The following is a 14,656-nucleotide window of genomic DNA, read 5'->3' as shown; positions in this document are numbered from 1 at the left end:
ACACACTTTTTCATTGTTCTGCTGAATAATGCCCCCCACAAAGATATCCACATCCTAATCCCAGAACCTAGGAATATGTTACATTCATTACACGACAGAGAGGAATTAAGGTTGCTAATGAACTGACCTTAAAACAGGGAGATTATCCTGGATTATGCAGGTGGGTGCAATGTCATCACAGGGGTCCTTAAAAATGGAAGAGAGATGTAGATGTTCAGACGGTGTCGTGAGAAGGATTTGCGTCCACTGTTGCTGGCTTTGAAGATGGAGGAAGGGGTCACAAGGCAAGGAATTCAGCTCCCCTAGAAGCTGGAAAAGGCAAGGAAACAAATTCTTCCCTAGAGCCTTCAGAAAGTCAGCCCTGCTGACACCTTGATCTCAGCCCACTGACACTTGTGTCCAACTTCTAACTTACAGAACTCTAAGAGAATAAGATTGTACTGTTTTCAGTCTCAAGTTTATGGTAACTTGTTAAGGCAGCAAAGGGAAACTCATACTGCCACTCAGTTTTTTAACCCCATTCCTACATTGTTGGAATCCATCACCTCTTGAGGCAGAACCCTCCCTAATAGAAAATTAGAATGCCTTTTCCTGACCTCCCTTGCAGTGAGTGAGGGCACGGGGCCATGGCCTCATGTCTACCAAATATATGCACCTGCATGGCTGTAAAAACTGTAAGCCTGGTGCCCTGGCCCTCCTGGAGATGCTGGGAGCCTTAATAAGTTCCTTTTCTGCCTAATTAGCCAGAGTTGGTGTTTGTGGATTGTGACTCAGAAGCCTCAGTGAACCAGGTATGAACAGATAATTTATTCAAAAGGAAAAAGAAATTGTCATATTCAGGAGAGGAAATTTACCCTAGCTGGTAGTCAAAGAAACTCAAAGCAAGCTCGAGATGCTGTATTATAATTACTAAAAATAAAAACAATCGTTTTTGTGGCAAGAAGGTTACTTTTGTTTACAGCTAGTAAATAAACAGATGAATTGTTTGGAAAGCAGTAATAGGAAAATGAAGTAAAATCTGTAAACATGTTCTTAGCTTTTGACCTACCAATTCCCAATAAAATGTGGCAAAGTGTGTGGTAAGATGAAACAATGATTTGTGTATTTGTGAGAGAGATACTGATGCAGGCTTAAAATGTGTTGGGTTGGGAATGATAAAATTTGCATTAGGACCGCAGAAGATTTTAGGGAGCAAGAGATAAAGACCCAATCTCAGTTTCCCAAAATGTAAAGTTCCTGAAGCTGTCAGGTGACCAAGGTCAAGACCCAGAGCTGGAAAGGGCAGTGAATCCCCAGAGAGAACATCTCCACAAAGGTGAAGCTGACCAAGCTCTGACTTCGTTCTTCCCAGCGGCAGTTCTCTGGGGGCATGAACTCCCTCCAGGTAGGGCCATTTCACAGGCCATACTCCCCTTTGATCACCTGCCTGGGCACACACCTCGTAAGCCTGTCTCTAGACCCCGCCCAGCCGTCATCACTGAGGGAGCCAGGCACCCAGCACCCAGCCGGCCCTCAGGCTTTTTCATTTACACTGGAGAGAATCATTTGTATGGGATCAATAGGAATACATGTTGTAGCAAATAGCAAACAGGTGAATTCCCAGCTCACAACAAGTGCCCCTATTTAAGAGCCCCACCACAGAGGTGGACCTGAAGTCGTGATGCGCGATGTCCTTGCAACTTAACCCTGACCTCTGGCCACCTCCTAGGGGTAGACAACTGACCTAAGCTGTATCAACTTTTGACACTTGAAGGGAGAGACTGAAGCTGGTTGAAGCTGTTACCTTAATGCCAGTGTCCATATACTCCCGCTGCCGAGGCCTCCGCGGACCGCGACCCATGGAGACCGCTGCCACCATTAGGCCTCGGACTAAGCGTCCTGCGTCCGGCCAGTGGGCAGCCGTGGCGAGGGCTCTGGAGCTCTGCAGGACACAGCCCTTGGCCTGTCCCTGGGGCCCCCGGCTCACCTGCCGGCCTCGAGGCCGGAGGGCCTGGAGAGCCTGGAGGGCCCTGGGGAGAAGGCCGAGACCCGCCTCCCCCGCGCGCTCTCTGCCGCGAGGACCGCTGGGAGCTGAGCATCGGCGGAGCTGCAGCCCTCGGGGTCCCGCGCTAATGGCTGTGCGCCCGCCCCACCCCTGTTTCACAACCAGTGGTTCCGGCACATTCAGATCTAGCTTGTGCTCCTCGTTTCTCAGCAAAGACCCTCTCCCTTTCCACTGGGGTACGTTCACACTCACACTTCCACAGAGCCCGGGCTGGCCGTGCAGGGTGCCAGCGAGATCCGGGCCGACACCCTTCCTAGAAGCTGAAGGTAACACAGCTGAATGGGGGGTGAGGCAGGGGGCCGGGGCGGTCACGGCGTCAGCTAGAACTTGTCAGAGCTTCAGGACACTCGGAGGCGCTGTGGGCTTGCTTCTCCTAGCTCGGGCGGGGCTCACTGTCTTCTGTTCCCTGCAGTGACAGTTCTGGCCTCAGCTATAACAACACCCCGGTAACAAGTGTCTGCTTCACAGGGTCACTGTGAGGTTAGCTGAATTAGCACGTGTGAAATGCTGAGGTGGCACCTGATGCATACAGTAAGAGCTCAGCAAGCTGGCCACCAGTCACAGCTGGGGCAGAAATAGCACTCCTCTTGGTTGGGCCCCAAGAGCTATGACGACAGCCCTGGGGTGGAACGCGGGCCCGCCACGTCTCCCGGCTCACATCCCAAAGATCTGAGACACGAGGGCAGGCATGTGGTGATGTTCCCACAGCCAGGCTGCTCCCCTGAGAAGCAGCTGTGATAGAGAAATGACGGAAATGCCAAGTGTCACAATTAAAAAGATAATGTGCAGACAGGTTCATCGCTGCAAACTGTTCTGCTATGGAATTTAAATCCTCCCCCTCCTAACTGAGGAATGCCAAGGATTCTGCCTCCCCTTCTTTTCCAAAGACCAGTGCAGCCTCTTCCACCCAGACCTCTGACCCAAGCGAATGGCTTCCCCTGAACCCTGCCTCAGCACCCCAGCCCGGTCCCATGGGATACCCTTGGCCTTTTGAGTCGTTCATATTCTGGGTACTTCTACCTCCTGTCAGTGACGAGAGATTTTGTAAGAAATACGGTGCTGAGTGGCAAGGGAGCAGCTCCCTCATGGTGTAGGGCCCCCAGGGACAGCGTGCAGAGCCTCACAGATTGTCTTTCGACCAAATGAGGTTCCAACCACCAACTCAGGCACTCAGCACTCCCCAGAGAAACAGATAATTAGCACCTTCAAAGGTGAGGGCTTTACTTCAAAAGAAAAAAAAAAATCCAATTCTTTAGCCAAACGTTTGGTTAATGCATAAATTTACAGCATCCCAACATCAGCTCCTTTCCCTGCTGAGCTGTACCAATGTCTGAAGTAACCCCCCACTGACTGCTGGAGAAGGGAGCCCTGCAGATGCGAGCAAGCAGGACTAGACCCTTAGGGCCTCTTCTGACTCATTAACCGGCATCTGTTCTCTGAAGCCAGGTGCATCCCAAACAAGCACCTTGGAGGGAAAGCCCAGGGCCCACCGTGCAGTCAGGGGGCAAGCTTGGATACATTAGCAGGTGCTTTAAATGCAGGGAGCTTCAGGCCTCATTCCAAGAGGTTTCTTCTAGAACCATTGTTCCTCCTTTTTTAAAAGAAAAAGTAGCTTTCAAAGAAGCTCCCCCTTTCCCCAAACCCCACCCCTCTTTGGGGGCCAGCACTCTCATGGTGAGATATGCAACATTTGAGGAACCAGGAAGAAAGTGGGGGCTTTAGCACCCCGACACTCACACATAATCTCCATCAACCTCCTCAACCCCCCTCACCCAAGCCACCCCTTGAGGTTGTTATTCATTGATGTGGCTTTCTCAATCTTACGTCGTAATGGACAATGGGGGCCCATCCCACCCGTGTCCACTGTAATGGCCGGTGGTTTGGATATCGGGAAGGCACCCTGGTTGCCTGAGTGATACCTCTTGCGGTAGGTGTGGTTCAGGGATGGTGCAAAACCTAAATGAATCCTTTCAGAGTGAAACTCAGGGCTTTGTTCTGTGTTTGGGGGAAGAGGAGCCCTCTCGCTCCTCCTAGATGTGAACAAGGACATGGCCTCGGAGGTGCTGGCAGTCCCCATCCCCAGGAGGGAAGCCAGGCTGAGGCCAAAACTGACCCATGGAGGAGGGTGGGGTTGACAGAATACAGAGATATCACCTGCAGTCCTGAGAAGATGGAGAATTTCTGGAGCAAATCAACCCATGGACTGGCTCTACCCCAGGATGTTTTAGTTGTATGAGCTGACAAAGTCTGTTATTCACTGCACTGGGATGTGGAGTTTTTGTTATTGAATTGGGAAGCACTCTAATAAAATCATCTTTGGAAAAAAAATAACACAGAGAGCCTCCTCCTGGTAGTGGGAGCAGACTCATTTCTTCAACCCCCTTGTAAAGAAAAGATGACTCAGCCTCTGATAAAGCCCATGGTATGGAGTATAGCATACTGAAGCTCCCCTAGAGCTGGCACTTAGTAGGCGCTTTGCCAAGGTGATGAGGGAATATTCGTCACTTGGCTGCACAGTAACCGGTCTGGGCTCAGAGCCCATGCTCTTCCCCAGAAGAGCAAAGGCTAGGCAAGCCAGATACAGCACTCAGATCAGGTACCCAGGAAAGCCCAGGGGAGAGATGTGACAGACACATGGAACAGATGGCAGCGGGAAAGGGCCCGCCAGCACACCAGCAAACACGGCGGCAGACACACACTCTTCGAGGCCTTTTTAGCTGCAGCCCTGGCACCTGTCCCTAGGATGGCGGCCCTGGGTGGGAGATTAAAACCTTGAGAGATTGTCTCCCTCACAAAACCAAAGCTTGAGGAACAGGAATGCTGGAAATCATCCTCTGTGACAGGGAAACTCAAATGGTGACTGAATGGAGCAGATCCTCCAGGGAGAGGGCTGAGCCAAGGCTTCTTCAGCTCCGTGGAGAAAGGCCCAGGCTCCGGAAGGCAGGATGCCCCACCCCTGGAGAAAGTCCCTGTGGGCTTAGGGAAGAGAAAATTCCCTTTCCCTTTAAAGCAGCAGTTCCAGGAAACTCCACTAATGTTCCGCCTCCTCCATTCCCACTCCCAGACACAGTGGGTCCCCAGAGTGTGATAAACATTGGAAGGCACAAGTGGAAACTTGTGCTGGGGCCCGGATGTGGAGCCCTGCGGGATAGCCGTGTGTGGGGAGCAGGGCAGGGGGCGAGGCAGGGGGGAGCCCTGCTGTGTCCCTGCCCCTCCAGCAATTATGTAAGTTTGAAGTGAACACTGACAACCAGGGAAGCTCAGGCAACAAACCCCACGTTTGGGGATTAGAAACTGGGGTGTTTCTGAGGACACTGGTCTTCCAAGCTCCTCTGCAGAGGAAAGAGACAAATGAGGTGCTACCTCGGAAAAATCTGAATTCTACAAATAATTCTACCCACTGTCACCAACCCCCTAAATCACCCCAGTTCATGTGAGTCTTGGGTCGGTGGCACAGCCTCAGCTTGAGTGAAAATTCCCTGAACAGCATAGGAGAGAAGCATCAGTTTCTCACATGTCTTGACTCCTAATTTAAAGTAATGGGAGAGAGTAGGTCCCTCCCAATTCCACTTCCTGAATCCCTTCTTTTAGAAGGAGGGCCTTTTACAAAAACATACAGAGCTCCAAACAGGATATAACATTCTTTCTCAAAGTCAGGCCAACTGGGAATTTCTTTTTTTTTTTAACAAGTTGAAAAACTTATTTTTCTAGAGTGGCCTGCATTCTTTAACCTTTGAAAAACTTTGAAGCTCACATTTATTTCTCCCTTGGAAAGTCTTTACTCAGTTCTGAAAGTAACAGAAGAGCACTTCACATTAAGCGCTTGACCTAGCAAACTGGCCAAAAATAAGGAAGGTTGCTGGGGGGAGGGGGGGGTGTGGAAAGTTAGAGAAACTAATTTAAAAACTTATATATATACATAAACCACACCAAGGGAACGAGCTTCAGACAGCCAAAATGACTAGGGAACACCCACATATGGATGGCGGCGGGGGGGGGGGGTGAGCATTAAATATAACAATTATTTGTAGGACTAAGACTAAGGGGGTTCAGAGGGAGAGAGCAGAACTACTTGCTCAGACATTTTAGATACAATAAAACGACCTAGAAGTGGGGTAAAGGGGAGAACAGAGAGACCACATACAAAATGTTTTTAAAAATTGTTCTCGGCACTCCTGGGCAAAAATTTTTATCCCAGAGAAATGAAGGTGTATGCTCACACAAAAACCCACACATAAATGTTTACAGCAGCTCTATTTGTAACAGCCCAAAACTAGAAATTATCCAGATGTCCTTCAGTAAGTGGATGATTAAGCAAATGGTGGTATATCCACCCCATTTAATAGCACTCAGCAATAAAAAAAGGTATGGATACATACAATACACACAATAACCTGGATAAATCTCCAGAGAAGTATGCCGAGTGAAAAAAGGCCAATCCTAAAAGATTACATCCTGGGTGATTCCATGTATACATCATTCTTGAAATGACAAATTTATAGCAATGGAAAACAGACTGGGGTTTGGCAGAGGTTGAAGGCAGTGGGGCTGGAAAGCAGGTGTGGCTACATAAAAGGGCAGCAGGAAGGATCTTTGTGGTGATGGACATGTTCTGTATCTTGAGTATATCAAATATTCTGGATGTGATACTGTGCTACAGTTTTGCAAGATGACACCACTGGGGGAAACTGGGTAAAGGGTACCGAATTACTTCTTACAACCCCATGTGAATCTACAACGGTCACGAAATTTAAAAGTTTAATTAAAAAAATAAAAACTGTTCTCAGCAATTATATTGGTGGTAGTATTATTGGTATTCTGAGTTGATGCATGTAATTTGGGATAAAGCACATGAGTGATTATAAGATATTCTAATTCTATGGCTCCTGTATCCTTGAAAGCCATGATCCTGAGTGAAAATGATTAGTACACAATACAGGAAAAACCTCTACAATCCTGAATTCAAGTTATTTTTTCTTAGCTCTATCTACTGATACGCCTAGAAAACAAGGACCAACCCAGTAGCAATGAGCATTGCTAGCACACAAATTATGGTTTTCAAAATACCATTTTACACTAAAAGAAACCAGGTTTTCTTAAGAGGAATCTCTGATTGCAGGTCCGGGGGCAAGACACGTACTGGATGAGCCTGGGACAGTGCATCATGCCAGATAAGGAGGAAGGGGATATCAAAAGGACTCAGAAGCCAACTTGAAGGGACTTCCACCAGCCAAAGATGGGACATCTTTAAATTTCAAAAAGGGTAATTTCATCAATGGTCAGTGTTGGGAACTGGGAAGTGAATGATTTCACCATGACTCTCAATGGTGAGAAAAGTCCTGAGCTTTGGTGGATAGAAGTTTTACTTTTTTAATTTATGCTTTTTTGGGTTATGATCATGCTTAGAAAGACCAGTTTAAATCATGGTAAAGACTCAGGCATTTACCCTGTCTTTCCTATATGAATTCTACCACTAGATGAAATATTCAAATATTCCAACTAATAAATGAAGAGAATGTATCCAGAGGGAAATATCATAGCTGCCCCCCACCCCATACACCACCAATCCTAAAAGTGCCAAAAAGTTGGTGAGAAGATAGCCATGTGTCCACTGCTCAGCCTGATATACTCTATTTCATTGACTGAAGACCTGTAGGTTGTACAAAGAATCATCACTCTAAGTACCGCCAAGAAAACACAACGCTGAGGCTTGGGAATTGAGGATGCATTCCAACTTCAGAGACGTTCAAATGTGACAAAAGCGGCCTTTCATCAATCAAGAATGCCTCCTTCATGTCCTGAAAGTCTTAATTTACTGCTTCTCAATTCTCAGATGTATACACAGAAAGACCAGTTTTATTACCCATCCTGTACCACTAAAAATTCAGGTAAAATAGTACATTATAGCAACAAAAATAAATGTGCACAATTCTCAAAATGTTAAGCAGTGCATGATTTTTACAAAAATCCATTATTTACCGTGACAGGATTGAAGATCACGATCTTATATGGCCTGTAACTTCCCCCTGTGAACATGTCTTCATTCGGATTTTCTAATCACATGTGCTGACATCAGCTCCTGATGACCCACAGAAGCCATTCTTCTGCAGCTGCTTCTCCTCCTGCCGCCCATCATCTTCCACTTTCAGGCCTCAGGCATCCTCAGCAAGGGCAGTGAGGAGAGCATGTACCACCAAAACCAGGTATCGGGGGTCTGCAAGCCTCTGGAATTACATGCAAAATGTTCCATCCACATCTACTTTCTATGGAAATCTGGGATTGCTGGTTAGTTTCCTTTTGAGTGTGGCCTGCCTGCCACCTGCCTGGCTTTGTCAGGTAGGCTGTAATCAATCATGATGATTATTATTTTTTTTAACATCTTTATTGGAGTATAATTGCTTTACAATGGTGTGTTAGTTTCTGCTTTATAACAAACTGAATCAGCTATACGTATACATATATCCCCATATCTCCTCCCTCTTGCATCTCCCTCCCACCCTCCCTATCCCACCCCTCTAGGTGGTCACAAAGCACCGAGCTGATCTCCCTGTGCTATGTGGCTGCTCCCCACTAGCTATCTCTTTTACGTTTGGTAGTGTATATATGTCAATGCCACTCTCTCACTTCGTCCCAGTTTACCCTTCCCCCTCCCCGTGTCCTCAAATCCATTCTCTACGTCTGCGTCTTTATTCCTGTCCTGCCCCTAGGTTCTTCAGAACCTTTTTTTTTTTGATTCCATATATGTTAGCATACGGTATTTATTTTTCTCTTTCTGACTTTCTACACCTCACTACAAATAACTCAATTTTGTTTCTTTTTATGGCTGAGTAATATTCCATTGTATGTATGTGTCACATCTTCTTGATCCATTCATCTGTCGATGGACACGTAGGTTGCTTCCATGTCCTGGCTACTGTAAATAGAGCTGCAATGAACTTTGTGGTACATGACTCTTTTTGAATTATGGTTTTCTCAGGGTATATGCCCAGTAGTGGGATTGCTGGATCATATGGTAGTTCTATTTTTAGTTTTTTTTTAAGGAACCTCCATACTGTTCTCCATAGTGGCGGCATCAATTTACATTCCCACCAACAGTGTAAGAGGGTTCCCTTTTCTCCACACCCTCTCCAGCATTTACTGTTTGTAGATTTTTTGATGACGGCCATTCTGACTGGTGTGAGGTGATACCTCATTGCAGTTTAATCATGATTATTTTCTAAGATGCTTTTTCTTAAGTAAACATTTTGGTCAGAGGTTCACCTGTTGCGAATTGAACAACTTGATTCCAATCCTGAGTAAGGCGAGGGCAAGGGAGTGTCATGGTGAGATAAATGGCCTTGGGTGCTTGGGGGGTGCAGGTGGGGGTAGGGGGAATAAACAGTGAGGTCTCAGTTCACCTGAGGGTAACAGAAAGCCCTGATGCTAGTCAGCTGTGAGGCCCAGGACTGATGTCATGTCCTCTGGGGAATAAACTACTGAAAAGTCTATAATACTAGCACCCATTGCTACTTTATGTAAGAAAACATGCAAGTGGTACGGAGTCGATACACACAGATAAACTAGGACAAGTACCACACACGTATCTAACCCACGATCCTACGCTGGCATCAGCAAACTGGCCCACGGGCCACACCTGGCCTGTCATCTGTTTTTGTACAATCTGTGTAAAACAGATTTTACATTTTAAATGTTTTTAAAAAATCAAAAAAGACTATGGTGTGGCACATGAAAATTATACGAAATTCAAATCTGTGTCCACACATAAGGTTTTACCAGAACACAGTCGTGCCCACTGGTTACATATCATCGATGGCTGCCTCTGTATTACACAATGGCAGAGTTTCAACAGAGAGAGTACGGCCTACAGAGCCTAAAACATTTACTTATCTCTGGCCATTTACTGATAACGTTTTCTAACCCTTGCCTCAGAGCTCAGGTTTAGCAAGCTCTCTGATAACTTTTTCATAAATAGAAGATAAAATCTGGATGTACAGCTGCAAAACATTCCATATTTATTACTCCGTTTATTGTAACTTTCAAAGCTGGGGTACCAGACATGCACAAGAATGCGAAATAGGAACCCAGATGGACAGTCTAATGTTTCCCGTTTGCTATTTCTCACTTTGCAAATTCCCTACATGGCGTGCATGCAAGGAGAGGAAAAACAACAATTACCCACCATGCTAGATTTAAAAGCATTTAATGACATAGCATATATTTAACAGAGAGGGCAAAAGTCGAGAGGTACAGGTCATAACGACTGAGCACCGGGCCTGAGTGACCACCTCCCTGCTCAGGCCCAGCCTCTGGAGTTCATTCCTATCAATGCCATTTTGATTGTGCAGTAAGATGAAAATTTGTCATTACAATCGTTACAGTGACAGAGAAATGCACACTATGTATCAAATAGCAAGGTAATGAAGCAAATTATAACACAGTGTGGCAACGCACAAGCAAGTAACCATTAGGGTAACAGGACTTTGTCCAGTAAATGCTTCAGTTCCACTTGTACACTTACCAATGATTTAAAGGGTTTATTATACATCTAGTTTTATTATACTTTGTACTAGAATTATCTCAAACATACAATATAATGTATTTCAGCAAAAAAAAAAAAAAAAAAATTGAAATTACAGATTATTTAAAACAGTATCAGTTTTCTATTCCTTCTTGGATCCCGACATTCTTAACCGTCGTCCAGGTTGATGCAGAAGAGCTGCATGTCGTGTGTTAGTAAGTGATGCCAGATACAAACGGTTTGGTCTGTAGAGTTAACAATGGAGCTGCACTGTGGCTGCAGCGAGATCATAATACACAATCTGTTTATTCCAGGTTAGACCCATCGTGGGCACTTCTAATAGTCAAGACTCAAGGTAACCACTGGAAGTAAATGGAAGAGAATGGTGTTGGGAAGTTGGTACATTTTGTCTGTGGTGAACACAGGAAATACTGTTTAAGCACCGCTGCCTTGCATACCAATAGCACTAGAGGCGGGTTATTTCCAACACAGCCTCACAAAATTGAGGAACAGTTTAAATATTGAGATCTAATCTATATAATTTCGTTTAAAAAAATCTGGTCTTCCCTCTGCACCTCAAGCTTTTTTGTAACTTGGAGATAAAGTGTTTAGGTGTATTTTCCCCACCCCACCCCCCCGAGAAATGCTCTATAAATTAAAAGAAAAAAATCAACCACATTGAGGAACATTTAGGCACAGAGAGTAATGTGTTGGTTCTGAGCTTGCATGCTGGAATTTCACTGAAAAGGTTAAGAGAAGGGCAGGAGGTGACGGAAAGGAGTTCACTTCTTTTTGCCAAAAAGGCTGAACCTCTTTTCTTTGTCTTTCTCTTTGTCCTTCTCCCGTTTGCCGGGACTGGACTCGCTGGTGATGGTGACAACGCTGGTGGGCAAGGTCTGAGCCCGGCTGGATGCTGGCGTGCTCTGGGTGCTGGCGGACACCTCGTGTTTATCGGAGGAGATGGCAGAGGAGATGGCCTGGATCCATGTGTTCATTTCCTCCTGGATGAAGGAGGGGACACAGGTGAGACTCAACTAAGAGGGACAGGCACGAGATGCTCTCAGTCCCCCTGGGTGACTGTGTGAGCCTCTGGGGGCTGGAAGGCTTGGGAACGGTGTGTCTGCCTGAGAGGGGAAAGCAGTTCCCAAATGAACCTCTGCTTTGTCAGGACAGGAGTGAACATGATTGAACGCTCACCAGAATTCGGTTTACGGTACCTGAAGGTCCTCACTCTAGTATGTGGCCCTACAAATGTGGACGAGCTGGAAGACGGGTCTACAGTAGGGTGTCAGGTCCCACCCTAGAAGGTGCTTTTTCTTTTCCTTTTTTAAACTGAAATATATTTGACGCATAACATTGTATAAATTTAACGGAAGTTGCTTTTTTCGAATTTAAAGCCCTGCATACGTGTTGTTTTCCTATCGGCCGACCCTCTCTCCTCTCAAGGAGGAGCACAGCCATGCAATGGTTGGTTAAACGCAGTGGGGCGCAGTGGGTGCAACGGGGAGGCTCCTGGCTGGGCTGCAGGATCCACACCCAGTCCTGGGACCTGCTCCCTGTGCTTCACCCACAGGTCTCCTCCGCGGACTTCAAGGGACCCTGCACTAGCTCTCCTGCCGCGGCGGGAGGACAGCGAGATGACATTTACTGCCTCTGAGAAGATATAGGAGAACCAAACACCTGCCAGCGTTCATGACCGTGGAGGCCAGAGGACAGAAGCCACCACTGGATCATTACTTATGTGAAGAACACCATAAATAAAGCTCATCGGGCCACCAACACTTGCAAACTTCTAAGTATTTGAAAAAAATGAAACTTAGAAACTTACATCGTCTTTGGCTTGGAAGAGGTACTCATTGCCGTCATTTAGTCTGTAATTTGAAGGAAGAAACTCAGTCACAATATAACTTAAGGAAAAAAAAAAAAAAAAAATCCCCCAACTCTCATGTGGGATACAAGCAAGCCGCAGGAATCACACCAGAAATGCCCGTGAGAACTCTGCACACGTCGCCCACTGTGCTGGGGGCCTGCACGGGCCCAGCAGCCGCGCCCCGGGGCATCAAGAAGCCATATAATTGGGCCAATATGCACAGGTAACATGGGTGTTTCAATCACTGGAAGGATCCAAAAAGCTCCGAACATGTCAACACCTGGATCTGTTGTGGCAAAGACCACTGGGATGACCGATCACTGCTCTAAACTGAACACAGAAGAAAGCTCTTTAAAACTCACGGGCCCTCCTGAAATTCTGCCACTGGACTTACATCCCCCACATTAACAAATACCAGGCTTTCTGAACTGACACCCAGAAAAGTTCTCCTAGACTTCTCTTCTTATACACCTCTCAGAACAAGAGAAACTGCCCTGGCCGGGCTATCGCTGTGACACGGAGAGGACGCTGGCTGGGAGGGCCCCTCCTTCTCTGCTGCGTCCAGAGGAAGCGGGTGTTGCCGGTGCAGAGGAGGTAAATGCCCTCTGCCGATATCCCGACGCTCTGAAGCTGCATCAAGGAAGTACAAAGTTGGCGTGCAGCCAGGGTGGGTGCCAGGCTGGCCGTGCCTGGTCTTACAGCGTGTAAAGCGTCCCAGGTCCCTGGGGCCTGCCTCCAGTGTCCGTCCAGGGCTCAAAGAATCACCCCATTTGAACTGCTCTCATTTGCGGTCCTTGGCCTCGTCCAGCTGGCATGAGACTCACGTGTAACTGAGGACCAAAGTTTGCTTTTCAAATCCCAAAGCAACAGATCAAGTTAGTATCAGACTAAGTATCATCCTAACCACTAACATGTTTGCTTTTCACGCTTTTAAAAGAAAAACGGATTTTTCTGCCCATTCCCAAGTACAAGCAGAACTTCAGAGCTTGGATCCACTCTGTTGGGAGTCGTATGTGTTGTACAGGGTAGAGACATTTGGAACTGAATGGTTCCAGAGGCATTTGGAACATCCGCTGGGTGAGTCAGGGGAGCACAGGGCCCCCCTCCCGCCCCTTCCTGTTTGTCTCCACCTGGCTCCGGGATGACTCACTTGACCCATCTCCAGATAAGTCATGAGCAAAGAACAGCATCTCCTGGGTCTGGATTAGCTGCAAAGACGGGGAAACTATTTTTCTAAGCTCCCCTTAAACTGTGAAAAGTGACTAGCTCACCTTGTCTCAGGAAACACTAAGTTCCAGCTTATAAAAAGGAAAGCTCCTTTTCTTCCATGTTCAGTTGTGCCGTTAACCGGCCACCGAGCCCAGAGATCCTAACCAAGACGTGTGCCTATCCAGTTTGTCACTTTGTTGGTGATTTTTTAAATGGCAGAGGAGAGGAATCAACTGATCACAGCATCTATCTAAGAAAACCAACCCCCAGAGTGAAAATAAACACACACCCACTCTCTGGCAACGCTCACCTTAGCTTGAACACGTGCTTCTTCTTTTTGTAATCAAGGGCCACTTCACAGATGGCTTCTTTCAAACTCACAGGGACCTCGCTGTGGTAGGGAATTCCGGAAGCAGCTGTCTTTGCATCTTTGTAGAAACCCATTTCTTGGTTATTTATGACACAGTAAACATTGTGCCAGGACCTAAGCAGTAAAAAAAAGGAACTTCAAGTTTCTGCTCCACACTCCCTTCAAGAACTAAGGGTCTGATTAACACGAAAACGATCCTCACACAACATGGCATGATCCCCTGTTAAAGGCCCTTCCTAAATCCTGCTAAAAATACGCAATGGAACAAAATTCCTCTGTGGACTCCCAAGACAAGACACGTACTGCTAGTGGCAGGTTTTTGAGGGCCACTTCTCACTCTGAGTTTGAAGAAAACCACGGTGCCCTCTTTCATTAAATAAAGGTATTCTTGGCTCTGACGGGAAAGACTTTTGCTGGTGTTTGGTACACTCTTGTGGTAACAGGGTACAGGCCAAGCTCCTTACTGGAAACATGCCTGTCCTTAAGCAGCTCTTCCACCTCAGCTTCATTCTGTAATGAAGTGGCCTGGCAACGTGACAGGGAGGGGGAGGCAGACCCAGGGCCACTAGCACTTATGGTACACTGGCTGAATTAGAAAAAGGTAGCCTTTCCCCCAGGGTACGGCAAACTGTCCTAATATACTGC

The 14,656-nt window shown here is 46.7% G+C and overlaps 1 protein-coding gene across 4 annotated transcripts in view; it reads right to left on the bottom strand.

Moving 5' to 3' along the window:
• Window positions 1-10,228: 10,228 nt before the first annotated feature.
• The window catches only part of SPTBN1 (spectrin beta, non-erythrocytic 1), a 195,498-nt gene continuing 191,070 nt past the window's right edge, over window positions 10,229-14,656 (bottom strand). For all 4 annotated transcript variants that reach the window (XM_061168630.1, XM_061168628.1, XM_061168629.1 and 1 more), the window contains 3 exons: window positions 13,952-14,125; window positions 12,391-12,433; window positions 10,229-11,563 (listed from right to left, as the gene is read on the bottom strand). In XM_061168630.1, the coding sequence (XP_061024613.1) occupies window positions 11,345-11,563; window positions 12,391-12,433; window positions 13,952-14,125 (436 nt within the window). In that variant the 3' untranslated portion in view covers window positions 10,229-11,344. The remainder of the gene's footprint in view (window positions 11,564-12,390; window positions 12,434-13,951; window positions 14,126-14,656) is intronic.

The sequence above is a fragment of the Eubalaena glacialis genome, chromosome 14 (assembly GCF_028564815.1).
Source record: "Eubalaena glacialis isolate mEubGla1 chromosome 14, mEubGla1.1.hap2.+ XY, whole genome shotgun sequence".
Classification (NCBI taxonomy): Eukaryota; Metazoa; Chordata; class Mammalia; order Artiodactyla; family Balaenidae; genus Eubalaena; species Eubalaena glacialis.
The sequence above is the reverse complement of the archived record's forward strand: the minus strand, read 5'-3'. Positions and strand labels throughout refer to the sequence as shown.